At 48.0% G+C, this 14,637-nt stretch overlaps 1 protein-coding gene across 1 annotated transcript; it reads right to left on the bottom strand.

The window, feature by feature from the left end:
* Positions 1 to 8,668: 8,668 nt before the first annotated feature.
* LOC147939879 (uncharacterized) lies at positions 8,669 to 10,180 on the bottom strand. Its single transcript, XM_087461068.1, has 4 exons — positions 10,036 to 10,180; positions 9,886 to 9,975; positions 9,290 to 9,810; positions 8,669 to 9,211 (listed from the first exon to the last, which is right to left on the bottom strand). The coding sequence occupies exons 1-4, from the start codon at positions 10,178 to 10,180 to the stop codon at positions 8,669 to 8,671; spliced, it is 1,299 nt and encodes a 432-aa protein (XP_087317194.1).
* Between the last annotated feature and the right edge of the window lie 4,457 nt (positions 10,181 to 14,637).

Here is a 14,637-nt window from a genome sequence, read left to right as displayed (position 1 = left end):
TCTCAGACTTGCTCAGCTTCAGACCTATCTCCATCAGTGTATGAACTGGATTGCAGTCTTGCATCCCAGCTTCTTCCAGAATCTTTAAGGCATATTGACGTTGATTTAGTGTGATACCTCCTTCATATTGACATACTTCAATCCCAAGATAGTATGTTAACTTCCCTAAATCACTCATGTCAAACTTCAATGCCATCTCCTCTTTGAACTGATCAATAACACTCTTGTTCGTTCCTGTAACGAATAGATCATCAACGTATACTGCCACAACAAGTCGATTTCCTTCCACTACCTTTCTATAAACTGAGGGCTCCTTCAAACATTTGTTGAACTTTAACTCACAAAGAATTTGATTCAACTTGTTGTTCCAAGCCCTTGGTGCTTGTCTTAGTCCATATAGAGCTTTGTTCAGCTTATAGACTTTATCGTCTTTCCCTTTCTCTTCAAAGCCCTCTGGTTGACAAACATAAACAGTCTCTTTTAACTCTCCATGAAGGAATGCTGTTTTCACATCCAGGTGATGTACTTCCCATCCGTTAGATGCTGCAAGATTGACAAGAAGACGTATTGTTTCAAGCCGAGCAACAGGAGCAAAAACCTCTTCAAAGTCTATCCCATGACGTTGCACATATCCTTTAGCAACGAGTCGTGCCTTGTGCTTGTTAATGCTGCCATCAGAGTTTTTCTTAAGCTTAAAAACCCATTTAAGACCAATCGGTTTTACTCCTTGAGGTAGATCAACAAGGTCCCATGTGTGGTTCTTATTTATAGATGTAATCTCATCCTCACATGCCATGATCCATTCTTTTGATTCACTTGCTTCATCAAAGTTCCATGGCTCATCATTTAAGTATAACAAAAGTTTTTCCCCTTCTTCTTGGACAATAAGTAAGCATTCCTCCATTGATGACAAGACATAATCATCAAGATACTTAGGTCTTGTGATTTGTCAAGTGGATCCTTCATGCATCATAAGAGCATCGGCACTTGCTGTTTCACTATGTTCTTCTTCTTGTGCTTCTTGTAGTTTCAGTAGGCGGTCAGGACAGTTAGAAGCAAAATGTCCTGTCTTGTCACACCGGTAGCATGTTATTTTTGACAAATCTCGTCCGCCACCAAAACGTCTGCGACCTCTTCCTATGTAAGAAGATCTTCCTCCACGTCCTCTGTTTCTGTATTCTCCATTGTAATCTCGATTATATTGTCCTTTCATGCTTGAGTACATTAACTTAGTTTGCTCATCTTGTGATTCTTCTTCCTCTTGATCCTTTCCTCATAAGCCTTTAAACGTCCAACGATGTCTTTGAAACTTGTACTATTAAGGTCCAATACTTGTTCCAAAGAAGCAACCATGTGTATATATTTTGCTCTTGGAAGACACTTGAGAAACTTTTTCACCAATTTTGGTACTTCAAGGGTTTCCCCTAATGCGGCTATCTTAGAAGTGATTTCAGATAGCTTTCCCACAAAATCATCGATCTTTTCTGAGTCTTTCATTCTTAGGCCATTGAATTCAGCCATAAGTGTCTGCAAGCGTGCTTCCTTAACCCTCTCTGCTCCTACATGCCTTGCTTTGATTGCCTCCCATATTTTCTTACCTGTATCAAGTTCGCCGACTTGTAGTGTAAGAGACTCCGGTATGGATTGGATAAGCAGAGCAATGGCCATATTATTCTTTTCTTCATTGATGGTGTCTATTGCAGCTTCTGGTTCAATAGCTTCCCACACCTTTTGGACCTTAAGTGCGAATTTCATCTTTTTTGCCTATACGGTGTAGTTCGTTGAATTCAACATCGGACAAGAGATAGAAGAAGCTCCTCCTCCTTCTTTTGGTTTAATGGTGGAGACGGTAAGATCTCCCATCCTTCACAATCGTTCTGAAGCTCTGATACCAGATCTAGTTTTCAAATATATTTAGAACTTTGAGATCAAGATTAAAGAACAACTTTTCTTTAGTAACTTTAGAAAAATTCCTCAAAAACTAAAGCTCTCCAAAACTCTCAATCTCAAAACTCTCTCTTGAACTCACAATTCATATATTATGCTTCAACCCAGCATCTCTTTATATATATATATATATATATATCTCCTTAGTATATTTTCCTAATCCTAATAGGAAACTTCTAATTCTATAACTTCTATTATATTTAGATATCTCCTAAATATAATCTTCAATTTCCATTTCTTGGTAAGATTGGTCTCCAAACTTACTTCAAGCTTACTCCAACACTAACTAGTGCTTGTGCTAAGTAAAGAATTAATTGTGTAGTGCTTCTTATATTGTCTACAATGTCACTTGCATTAGACGACTGAGCGTTACAACTAATACAACCAAAAATCCTTCTTCATTACAAATATCTTAGAGAAAATATCCCAACTAAGTTCTGCAACTTTAAAAGCAAAGAAAACATAATACAACAATAATCCACAGAGAAAAGTCGTTAAATTACAATGGTTCATTGGTACGTACAAAGAAAAGGAAAAACAAAATTATAATTAAAGTGAGTAAACTTCTGAAATAACAAACACAATGGCACAAGCCTCTGTCATCCTCAAGCTGCTCCTCCAATTTGTTGGCTATCATATTTGGAAGGAACTGAAACGTGTTGGATATGGGTTTTGCCTCCAACATTTACAGAAGCCCAAACAAAAGATCTTAGGAAATTTCGGGTCTAAAGTCTTGGATTTGGCCCATCTGGCCGTAGGGGCAAAATCATCATTTGCAGAAGAGACAGAAAAAACCTTAGGTCAATGGCTCACTATAAATACCTGATGATATTGTCACATCACGGCATCCACTTTTTGAGCAATTAGAGAGAGAAGAGCAATTATTTTCGTATTAACTGCGCTTAGCTCATTAATTGTCATTTTCTGTAAACCCTCACTTCAATTCTACGTTAATAAAAGGACCAGTTCTGATTCATCCCCATTAAGACTCGTTTTATTTATATTGTCGATTTAACACATCAACAATTTGGCGCCCACCGTGGGACCAGACGGAATCCTTTCATTTGACGAATAGAGTTTGAAGACATGCGTTTTCGGAAAATCAGAAGCATGTCTCATACCGATCTTTCCAGCAACAAAGGCGTCGACTCCTCCGCACCACGCTCTCCCCCAGCTCACATCGTGTCCCCCATGCCAACCATATGGGGTCGTACCCGCTCGAGGACGAACCAGCTCCACGGCGTCACCCCAACTGACCGCGCACCCGCAGGCACTACTCCTCCCAGACACGCGCGTAGAGGCGTTACTATCAGTCAGGCCGCGCTCGATCAAGCAGTACGAAGAACCCTGGACCGGATGAGCGGACAAGCCACGCAAATGATGTCTCCACAATCTGAACATCGACACGTGCGAGACGAAGACACGCTAGCACCACGCACTCCGCGAGATGAGCACACCACTCCGCGAGCTGAGCACACTACTACGCGGACTGAGCACACTCCGCGAGCTGAACGCAATACTCCGCGTGCTGAGTATATCCCTCCGCATGCTGAGTGTAACCCTTCACAAGCTCAACACAACACTCCGCGAGGTGAGCAACACGCTAACAGAAGGCCTCGACTATCGTCGATCATCATTGGACCCAATGGCGAGCAGCCAAGAATGCATTTCCAAACTGACCAGATGCTCGTAGATCAACGTTCTGGGCCGAAGCAACCCGATGCCCTTCAGCAGGAAGTTCAGCAGATGCGTGCTCAGTTGAAGAAAATTACGTCGCAGATGCACCGCGTAACAAGCACCGCACCAAAGCTCAAGACTGTGCTAGCAGAGGCGCGACGTTCGCCTTTCACCACAAGAGTAAGACGCAACCCCGATACCAACAAGAAAGAGCCGATACCGTACGATGGTAAGGGGGATCACACTGTCTTCCTGAAGTCGATGTCCATCCATATTGGTAGTTTGTACTTTTCACCAGAAGAGGAAGACGCGGGAAGTTCTCAACTGTTCGTCGAGAGCTTAACCGGTGAGGCATTGAACTGGTTTTCAAGGCTGAAGGCCAATTCGATCGATGGTTAAGAAGCACTCACAACTGCCTTCCTTCAGCATCACCAATGTTTCATGCACGTCCCTGCGTCAAATGCCGACCTATGGAGAATGCGTCAGAAGCACAACGAGTCGCTGCGAACTTTCATGGCCATATTCAAAGGAGTCTTTTCTTAGCTCGCCATCAACGACGATGCCGCGATAGGAGCTCTAAAGAACGCGCTTGCCCACGTAACCAGGTTCAAAAACGACCTGACAATCTTACCCATCCCATCCTTGGGCGAAGTCCTTGCGCGCGCAAACCGATACATCGAGGTGGAGGAAGACCAAGGGAAAGAAAACCCCAACCAGACCGATGCGGTAGAGAAAGCAACCAAAAAAGCCCCAGGCTCGAAAAACAAAGTTGTGGCAGAGTACTATGAGCCCCGCCAGCACTACAACAGAGACTACGCCAAGAGTGAGAAAGGAAGGAAGGCGTCAATGTTCGCTATCGTTGGAACAAGTACGATCGTGAGACTGACGGTCCTACCTACAAAGGCAAACGCGGTTATTGCGAGTTCCACTAATTTGGCGGACATTCCATAGAGGATTGCAAAACACTTCAATACCTTCTTCTTCACAAGTACAAGAGAGGTGATATTGATGTAGAGCGAGAACGAAGAAAGGTTAACACGCATAAGGATAACCCGTACTGTTTGGCAGACCAGCAACAGCACGAAAGGCAGCGTGAGGAGGAAGCAGCGGCACAAAATGACCGAGCACGGGCACAAAATGACCGAGCACGAGAAATCGCTTGCCTACCTCCTCCCCTGTAACGAAACCATGACGTCGAAGAACACGATGAACCACCAGCTCCTCGCAAAATGATTAACATGATCATGGGTGGCTTGTCAACTTGTCGCGACTCTGTTCGGTCAATCCAAGCGTACTGCCGCGAAGCAGAAACAAAACACAGCTGGCCCTCCCATCGCAGCACGTTCAAAAAATCTGCCGATCCTATTACGTTTACTGAAGAAGACGCACTCAACGCTAGTCCAAACAACGATCCGCTCATTGTAGAAATGGTGATTAGAGAAAGCTCAGTGACAAGAATTCTTATTGACATTGGGAGCTCGGTCAATGTGATATTCAAGGACGTTCTGATCCAGATGGATATTGATCTTCGCAGCACGACTCATGAAATGCAACCACTGACGGGATTCGATGGCGAGACTATAATGACGGTAGGAACCATAACGCTTCTAATTTACGTCGGTGGGACGATGCAGTGCTTCAACTTCGTAATTGTAGACAAACCCATCGTCTACGATGTCATTCTGGGAACGCCATGGCTTCACAAGATGCGTGTCGTCGCTTCGACTTACCACCAGTGCGTCAAGTTTCCAAACGCGTACGGTATCTACACGCTTCGCGGAGATCCTCAGATGGCGCGGACTTGCTTCATCATCGAGAAAAAGATGCGCAATGCAAGGGCATTCGTGATTGCTGAATCAGAGCCGGTCCGAGATCCATGCACACCACCCTCGAAGGAATCTGTGATACAAGTAAACATCAATTTCTCCGATCCCAAACGCTGCATAGGCATCGGCACCGAGCTACCAATCGCTCTAAGCGACGAACTCGTTCAGTTCTTACGAAAAAATGCAACCACGTTCGCCTGGTCGATAGACCATATGACCGGGATTGATCCTGGCATTACCAGCCACGAACTCAACGTCGACCCAACTTATAATCCTGTTAAGCAAAAGCGTCGAAAGCTCGGTGCAGAACGAACAACTGCAGTCAATGACGAGGTACGTAAGCTACTTGATGCGGGATTAATTACTGAAGTTCGCTATCCAGACTAGCTGAGTAACCCAGTCGTGGTGAAGAAGAAGAATGGTATGTGGAGAGTGTGCGTCGACTTCACAGACCTCAACAAAGCTTGTCTGAAAGACAGTTTTCCTCTTCCTCGTATTGACCAGCTCGTTGAGGCCACAACCGTTGTAATTTCAGCCCGAAAGCTCTGCCCCTACTTCCAATCTCACACTATCGAAGTCTTGACAAATCAGCCTCTATGGACAATTCTTCATAGCCCGAGCTAGTCAGGACGCCTAGGAAAATGGGCCGTAGAGTTGAGCGAGTACGACGTAGACTAAAAGAACCGCACATGCGCTAAATCACAAGTTCTCGCAGATTTTCTCGTTGAACTCTCTCCTGAACTAGAAGCTGACACCCCTCCACCCGAGATATGGTCACTTCACGTAGATCGCGCTTCGTCAAAGATGGGCTCGGGAGCAGGCGTATGCCTAACCTCGCCAACAGGCGAAATCTTGGAGTAGTCATTCCGCCTTGCCTTCTCCGCTTCTAACAACGACGCTGAGTATGAAGCACTAATCGCTAGACATGCGCGCATGGATGCCTACCTCAAAGTTGTTCGCGAATTGTCTCATAAATTCGAGTTCTTTGAGCTCGTCAAGATTCCACGAAGCGACAATGCTCCGGATGATGCACTTGCAACGCTTGCTTCCACATCTGATCCCGATCTCCGAAGAGTAATTCCTGTAGAGAGCATTGATCAACCGAGTATCAACGTCAACTAATTACCACCCGCTCCGGCCAAGCTTCTTGAAGCTGCACCCTCAACAGACACACCAACAAGCCTGAACAATGTATTAGCAATTGTTTCAGCCGCCAGAAGATCAGGTCGAACGGCCACAAGTACAACCACATCCGCCGCCCCCATTCCAGCCCCCGCTGCGCCTATTCCAGCCCCCGCCATGCCTACTCCAGCCCCTGCCGCGCACAATATCTCCATTCACGATGACTGGCAAGCGGAAATTATAGCATATATCGCGGATGGGATTATGCCAAAAGATAAGTGGGAAGTAAGGCGATTGCGCGCTAAGTGTGTACAATACACACTATTGGACGGCAACCTATTCCGTTGGGATCCGAATGGAGGTCAATGACATCATGCGCGAAGTCCACGAGGGCGCTGGCGGCAACCACTCATGAGGGCATGCTCTAGCACTTCGAATCCGTCGCAATGGACATTTCTGGCCAACGATGGTTGCCGATCGTACTGCATTTGAAGCCAAGTGTGAAAAGTGTCAGCGCCACGCAACGTTTATCCATTCCTCGACCGAACTTCTGCTAGCAACGTCACCACCTTACCCCTTCGTGCGGTGGGCAATGGATATCGTAGGCCCATTGACTCCATCCAATCAGAAGAAGTATCTCCTGATCATGACGGACTACTCTACCAAGTGGGTTGAAGCAGAATCGTATGTCTCGCTCGAAGCCAACGAAGTCCAGAAATTTTGTTTGGGAAAATATCATATGTCGGCATGGACTCCCATACGAGATCGTTTGCGACAACGGCCCTCAATTCATCTCCCTTCAATTTGAAGGATTCTGGACTCCGAGATACCCGCAGGGCAACGGACAAGCATAAGCAACTAACAAGACAATACTTGCCGGAATTAAGAAACGCCTTGACGCCAAGAAAGGTCTTTGGGCCGATGAACTCGATGGCGTCATGTGGTCTCACAAAACTTCTCCACGCACATCTACCGGTCGAACACCATTCACTCCCGCCTACGGCATGGAGGCACTCGCACCGGCCGAATTTGGAATCCCCACGCTCTGACGTTCCATGCTCGTGCATAACCCTGACTTGAACAATAAAATGTTGTGTGACAGATTCCTGTTCGTTGAAGAAGAGCACGACCAAGCTCTACTGCGCATCCAGAACTTCCAGCAAGCTGCCGCAAAATTCTACAACAAGAAAGTCAAATCTCGCTACTTCGCCGAGGACGACCTCGTCCTCCGCAAAGTCTACGAGAATACAAGGGAGAAGAACGCTGGAAAACTCGGCGCGCATTGGGAAGGTCCGTACTCAATCTCCAAGATCGTCAAACCCGGCGTCTACCAGCTACTCGAGATGAACGGCACGCCAGTCCCGCGATCCTAGAACTCTGCCAACCTCAAGCGTTACTATCCTTAGTACAATTACCGCAAAAAAAAATATATATATAAAAAAAAGCTCGTCATCGAGCATTTACTTGTAATATGAACTACGAATGGTTTGATCCCTTTCGAGGGTACGTAGGCAGCCTTTCACAAGGTCCAACTATAACTTTAATAAAAAATAATAGTTTCGCAACGAAACATTTTCGAGCAAAACCATGGCCAGGTGTACAGCTCTAAAACGCGCTCTGCATGGGTGCAGTGGTGAAATAGCCCACGTCCTTACTTCGGTAGGACATTTTAAGCCGAGCCTAGACTCGCAAAGCTAGCGAGAACTGGTGTGCGTAAGCCGAGACCCTGACTCGCATACCCGCAATTCCCGCAGCACCTACAGGGTAAGCCGGTCACGCGTACCGCACCTAAAATGGTACGATAAGTCCGTCTTGTCTACTTAGGAAGTTTCGGAGAACAACATATCCAGGGTAAGCCAAGAGACGTCCTGCATCTCTATTCTACGAAAACGTCGCATCTCTATTCTATGAATAATCAATCTTTGCGCAACAAGAAACATGAAAGTCAAAAGCAGCTTCATCATAATGAAAGAGACGGAAATCGGCAATAATCAAGTTCATAAATCAAAAGCAACCAATGTACAAAAGCAATCAGCAATCAAGTTCGCAATGACCAAAAGGAAAACAAGAACAACAAGCAATAATACGAGGACATATCACTCGTTAGCATTATCACCAGCTCCTCCATCAGCAACCTCCGGAAATGGCTCCATATCATCGTCAGGAAGCAGCGGCACCACAACCTCGTCAATGTTCGCTTGAAATTCTGCGTGGCTAGCTACGAGACGCTCCATCTTACCCTCGGGAATTTTGGTTCCTCTGTCGATCAGCTTCTGAAGACATTGCCTAGTTCCAGTCACTCGGTGGAGGACGAGCAAATGAGGCTGTCTCTCGCGCGCTGCAATCAAGTGCGTCCTCATACGCTCAATACGCTCCCGATGCGTCCCGATCACAACAGCGGCCTTCGCACGCTCTTCCTCCACGCGATCATCTCGCGCTTTCCTGAGACGCACTGCCTCGGAATTGAGCTTCCGTTGAGACTCCTTAAGTGAAGCTGTCAGCTCCTTGACTAGCGTCTCACCCACCTTGCTCGATTTCTCGGCCTGAACCAACGCTTCACGGACAAGCGCGGTCTCCCTTCTAGCCGCGCGAACCTTGTCCTCGTAGTCGCCAACAAGGCTGGTCATCCAGCTCATCGCCTAAGAGATTAAGGAAAATAGTTGAATTACAACTAATAAAAATGCACATTAAAATGAACCGAAGGATCATATTATAACCTGAAATTGCCAACAAACGGCTTGCTCTCCAGGATCAGGAAGCGGAACAAAGTCACCATGAATCTTGCTGGCGAGGTCTGCACAAGCACGAGAGTCGCCGCAAAACGCCTGATCCTTCACGTCATAACGAAACGTAAACGAGTGATCGACGTCATCCCGTCCATTCTCCGCGTGATTGGAACGCCTAGAGCTTCCTCCAACCTCCCTCCGAGGACTCGAGCGTGATGATCTCTTTCGAGAACGATTGCCACCACCAGCTGCTGGAGCACTCCCACAGGATGTCGAGGAAGGCTTCTTCGCTGCATGAGCCGAAGCAATCTCAGCAGAACGAGTCCGACGACTCAGTTCGCCCTCGGGAACAGTCACCTCGCCATCTTCATGTTCCACCATGACAATCTCCGTGCCAACTCCGGCATTGGGCGCAACAACCTCGGTTGCGACAACTGGTGCGTCCTCGGCATCAAAAAAGTCAGCATAGCATGGCATTGGGCAGTCTCCCATTTGCAATCCAGTCCGCAAACCTGCAGAGAAAATAGGAGCCTTAGACACGAAAGCATATAAATCTTGAAGACGAAGATAAGTCAACCAAAACTTACAAGTCTTGAGGTGTGAAAGAACGTCCAGCCACCGCAAAGTCCGGCTAAAAAGAAAAGCAGAAGCTTGCTCAATAGAAGGTGGAGGATCGCCTACGAAAATAAAATAAACGAATCAGAAAACGGTGTTAGAAAGATCAAAAGAAGACGAACCCAACCCAGTAGTGGCTACAGGGAGTAACGTTCCAAGCTGGACGGCAGGTCGTGTTGGGATCTTTGCCATAAATGTGGCTCTTCTGGCCACGCATGATCGTGAGACCTGGCGTACAACAAGCACAACATACCCCCGAACTGTCATGAGTAAATCGAGTGACCAGCTCGAAAACGTCGGCGCTCATCTTGATATCCATATATTTCACAATTATTGTAAGCCCTACCGTGTTACGGATGGTGGAGATCGACAGCTGCAAGAATGCAATCTTCCGTCGCGCACAGTAACTCGTCAAAAATTCGGGAATGGGGAACCACAGACCGCAATCGGCAAAAATATCCACGTAGACAGAGATGACCCGCAGGGCAGTCCCACAGACGTTCGTCGATACTTGGTAATACAAGCTGCAGGTTATTCGGCATCCCGAAGAGGTCAAACACGCGGGCTATGGACCTGTCATCACATAGGGTACGTCCTGGATCATGGGAGATGCGCTCATGTCACCTGTTTGATGGTCTGGTCCGGTGATCCTAGCACGATCCTTGCGACGTCTTTAAGTCCCGTCTCTTGCAGCAAGGCCGGAGACCAGTTGATGGAACCCGGGTCCTAGCCGTACCGCGGTGAGAACCGGTACATTGGTACCATCATCTATCAGCTCGCGTAGGAGCATAATAGTCGGTCCGGAACATCAATATTGTATCAGCGAGGCCCAAGGATCATCAAGGGGAGCAAGGCAAGATCATATAGTATGCGTCCCAAGGATATCTATTCGATAAGCCAAGCTCCAACCTTACACCAATGGCTCATGGATAACATCACCAATGAAGAGCCTTGGGTGCAACCAGCTTTGGGAAGCTTGAGTTGTGTGTCTTCACCATCACGCTAGCGTGAAAACACCCCTAAGTCATTAGAAGGAGCTGTACTCTTTTTCCTACTTCGGGTTTGTCCCAATGGGTTTACCGAAGGGGTTTTAACGAGGCAGCGAGCTCTTGTGCATCTTCACCTTGTTCCCGCTTGGCTCATGACTTGGAAACTTTCATTGACGAGATAATGGGCCAAGGAAGTGAAGATCCTACCATCCACGTCCCACCAATGACGTGGCATCCCTATCTCCTTCCTTCATTTCCTTTATTTCTTTTGAACTCTCTTATGACCGTTGGATGGTCTTTGTTCCCTTTTTCTTTTGCTTTTTACTTTATGGCCAAGTGTATGGATCAGATCCTGGCCACGTATTATAGGGTTAAGTGTCCCCTTATGTAAGCCTTGCCTATATAAAGGCCTAAACCCTCATTGTAAAAAGGCAGACTTGAATAGAAATTATTTTCCCAAAGATTGGATCTTTGTTTCTTGTCTCACTCCTCTCTGCCGCTGAAGTCCGGGACTTGGCTCTAGAGAAACCCTAGAAGGTTCAAGAACCGGGTTCAAGACCTTCTAGTCCGACCGTATCACGGGCCGAGCCATCTCCTGTGTGTCGTCGACTCAATCCACCGTCCGTTCACCCGCTGCGTCCGTCCGACCGTATGAACCACCGTCGGTCCGTCCGTACGCAGCGTCCTTTTCCATCCGCTTCCTAACTAGAGCCGAACGAGTCGAGTATCTCTTCGTGACTCTCTAGTACATCCGCGTTCAACCCGTTCACTCGTCCATCAGCAGTGTCCGTTTATCAGCAGCGTCCGCCGCGTCCTACCATCTGTCCATCTGTCCGTGTACCATGACCGAGGATCCGGGATTTCATCAAATCCCCCTCTATTTGACCGACCTTGTTCCAATTCGTCCGCTGTTCTGCGTCCATTCGTGTCCATTCTCGTCCCTAACCGAACCGCTTCTCCGATCCGCTCCGCTGTATCCTCCGTCTGTATGTCCGTGAACCACGTCCGTAGTCCGGGTTCACATCAGCTGGTATCAGAGCCGAAGGTTCCTCACAAGGTTGTATCTTTCCTCTCTTTACGTTTTCCATCAGTAATAGATTGAGTCTTGGTTCGTTTGTTTATAGTTTGCTCTTGTTGAGTCTTTGATGTTCTTGAGTTGTTCTTCGCTATTTTTAGCTTAGATCCAAAAAGGTCATGTTCTTTTGTTTGGTCTTTGTTAGTGGTGGCCTAAAAACCACGTGTAGCGTCTAGAGTCCTAGCACGTGTGGTCCTTCTTTTGTTTTGAACTTAGGTTGTCTTGTTGTGCTTTTACTTTTACTTTTGCTTTACCTTTTTCAATCATTAGCTGTCCAAGGTCTGTCTATTTGTGTCGATCCCAAAAACAGAGAACCCACGCATTCATCCTTGTGTAGGGTCTGCTCGAACGGCCACGCGTCACAGATCGTCCAACGTTACCGTTTGCCACCGTTCGATATAGCCGTACACCAAAGGACTTATCGACCGCAACCGCCGTCTGTGTCACAACCGCCGTCCGTACTGCAACCGTCGTCCGTACCACAACCGCCGTTCGTACCGCAACCGTCATCCGTACCGCAATCACCGTTTGTACTGCAACCGTCGTCCGTACAGCAACCGCCGACCGTACCGCGACCATTGGCCGTCCATACCAGCCGTACGTACCCTCCGTCCATACTGTTGTCCGACCACCATCGGTCGCCTGTCCCAGCTGTCTGTTGCCGTCCGTACCAGTCGTCCGTACCAACGTCTGACCACCATTGGCCATCCATACCGTCGTCCGATTATCTCCGGCCCTCCGTACTCGTCGTCCTTACCGTCATCCGATCATCATCGGCCATCCGTAGCAGCCGTCTGTCATCGGCGTCCGTACCGACGTCCGACCACCATTGGCTGTCCGTACCTGACGTCCGTACCAACGTCCGACCATTGCCCGTTCGTACCAGTTGTCTGTACCACCGTCCGACCGCCGTTAGCTGTCCGTACCGTTGACCGTACGTAGTTCCAAGGCCGTGATTGTTAGCCAATGCTTGATTCAATATTGATCAAGTATGGAGCATGAAGATCGTTATTCCGATGATGAACCCTGGTACCAAGAACACCATGGTAGTGAACCGGAACCAGAGGCTACCGAGGACGAACCATGGTACGACAAACACCATGGTACTGGACCGGAACAAGAAGCTGTCAAGGACGCAACATGGTACGAAGAGTACTATGAAGAAGGGCATGGAACACCGGACCGCCATTGGCCATCAGCTCCACAAGCCACACCTCATCGCGAGTCATGGCCGAAAAGTGACGAAGACTCCGAAGGCGAACACTTGGGTCATTACTATGTGCCACCGCAATATCACCGAGAGCTGCAGAAGGAGTACCCGAGACGTACCCGCAAAATTCCGACCTGGTCACCGTGCGGATCATCCAGCAAGTCAAGTGCGTACCGTACCCGAACACAAGATCTTCCGAGCTGGTCACCACGCGCATCACCGGCCAACAAGTCCAGCCGCGGCCGAGCTAAAACCAAGCCAAGCATTGTGGGACCTTGGGCTAAGTCAAGGGAACAAGCCCCAAGGACGCTGGTGCATTCTCCCGGAGCAACAAATTCATGGACGAGTTGATCTTTATCCAATCTCAACTCCAAAACCTTGGAGAAATGTTGGGCCAAGTAGCGACATCTTACACCCATGGAGAATCATCACGGAACCAACACTCGGCCCTTGTGTCTTCGCCAATGCCGGATCCGCGAGTTCAACACCGGCCGGAACAAGGTGACTTGATGCGGAACAGGCCGGATACCAACTTGACTGAGGATGACGCCCTAACAGAGCAAGCTGACCGTGTGCTGAGCTTAGGACCGGATCACGATCAACAAGTCGGTCCTGAAGGAGTCATTGGCCCAGGAGGAATTATAGAGAAGCCAGCCGAGCCGCCAGATCACCAAGCACATATACTCGGTGGTACAAGCCCAGGCAATCAAGCGAACATCGGTAAACTCCTTACCGTTCCTGATCGAGACCAAGCAACCCTTGACTGCCTTGCTCGGAGCAGAACATGGTACGTGATTCTACAGCCTGGACGCGTATCGAACCACTAGGCGACGCCAAAGAAGATTCTGACCGTATGATCAGTTCCCTATCCGGTGCTCACTCGGTAATGGGGAGTTTCAAGCAAGAGGAGCAACCGAAGATGGTCATTGAAGGGTTCTTTCACTCGGTATTATTCTTGACTACTTCAAGTAGTATGCTCTGGCTAGGAGTTGCCAATACCGTGCCACCTTTCTCCATCCATAGCGCCAAGGCCGTCACCGCACAGGGACCTATGGCCAGTCATCTTTGCCACTTCGGTGCGGACCAAACCTTTGTGTGGCATCCAGGAGAGTCCCCACAAGCAACCAAGTTTCATGATGGGATATGAGCGACCAATGCTGCTGGCCTTACCAGGGAAGTCTTATCCTTTTCTCTTAAGGCCTTACTTTTTCCTTTTGATCCCGATAAAATTAGACCTTGGTTGAACTTTTGATGCTGCTGATTTGGTTTCCTCTTTGATCCAGGTTTTGGGCAGAGTTTTGAGGTCAAAACCTTTTCAAGAGGGAGGGAATGATGGAACCCGGGTCCTGGCCGTACCGCGGTGAGAACCGGTACATTGGTACCATCGTCTAGCAGCTCGCGTAGGAGCATAAAAGTCGGTCCGGAACATCAATATGGTATCAGCGAGGCC

The sequence above is a fragment of the Camelina sativa genome, chromosome 8, assembly GCF_030686135.1.
Source record: "Camelina sativa cultivar CO46 ecotype springtype chromosome 8, ASM3068613v1".
Classification (NCBI taxonomy): Eukaryota; Viridiplantae; Streptophyta; class Magnoliopsida; order Brassicales; family Brassicaceae; genus Camelina; species Camelina sativa.
Note: the sequence above shows the minus strand (reverse complement) of the source record. Positions and strands in the feature narration are given on the sequence as shown.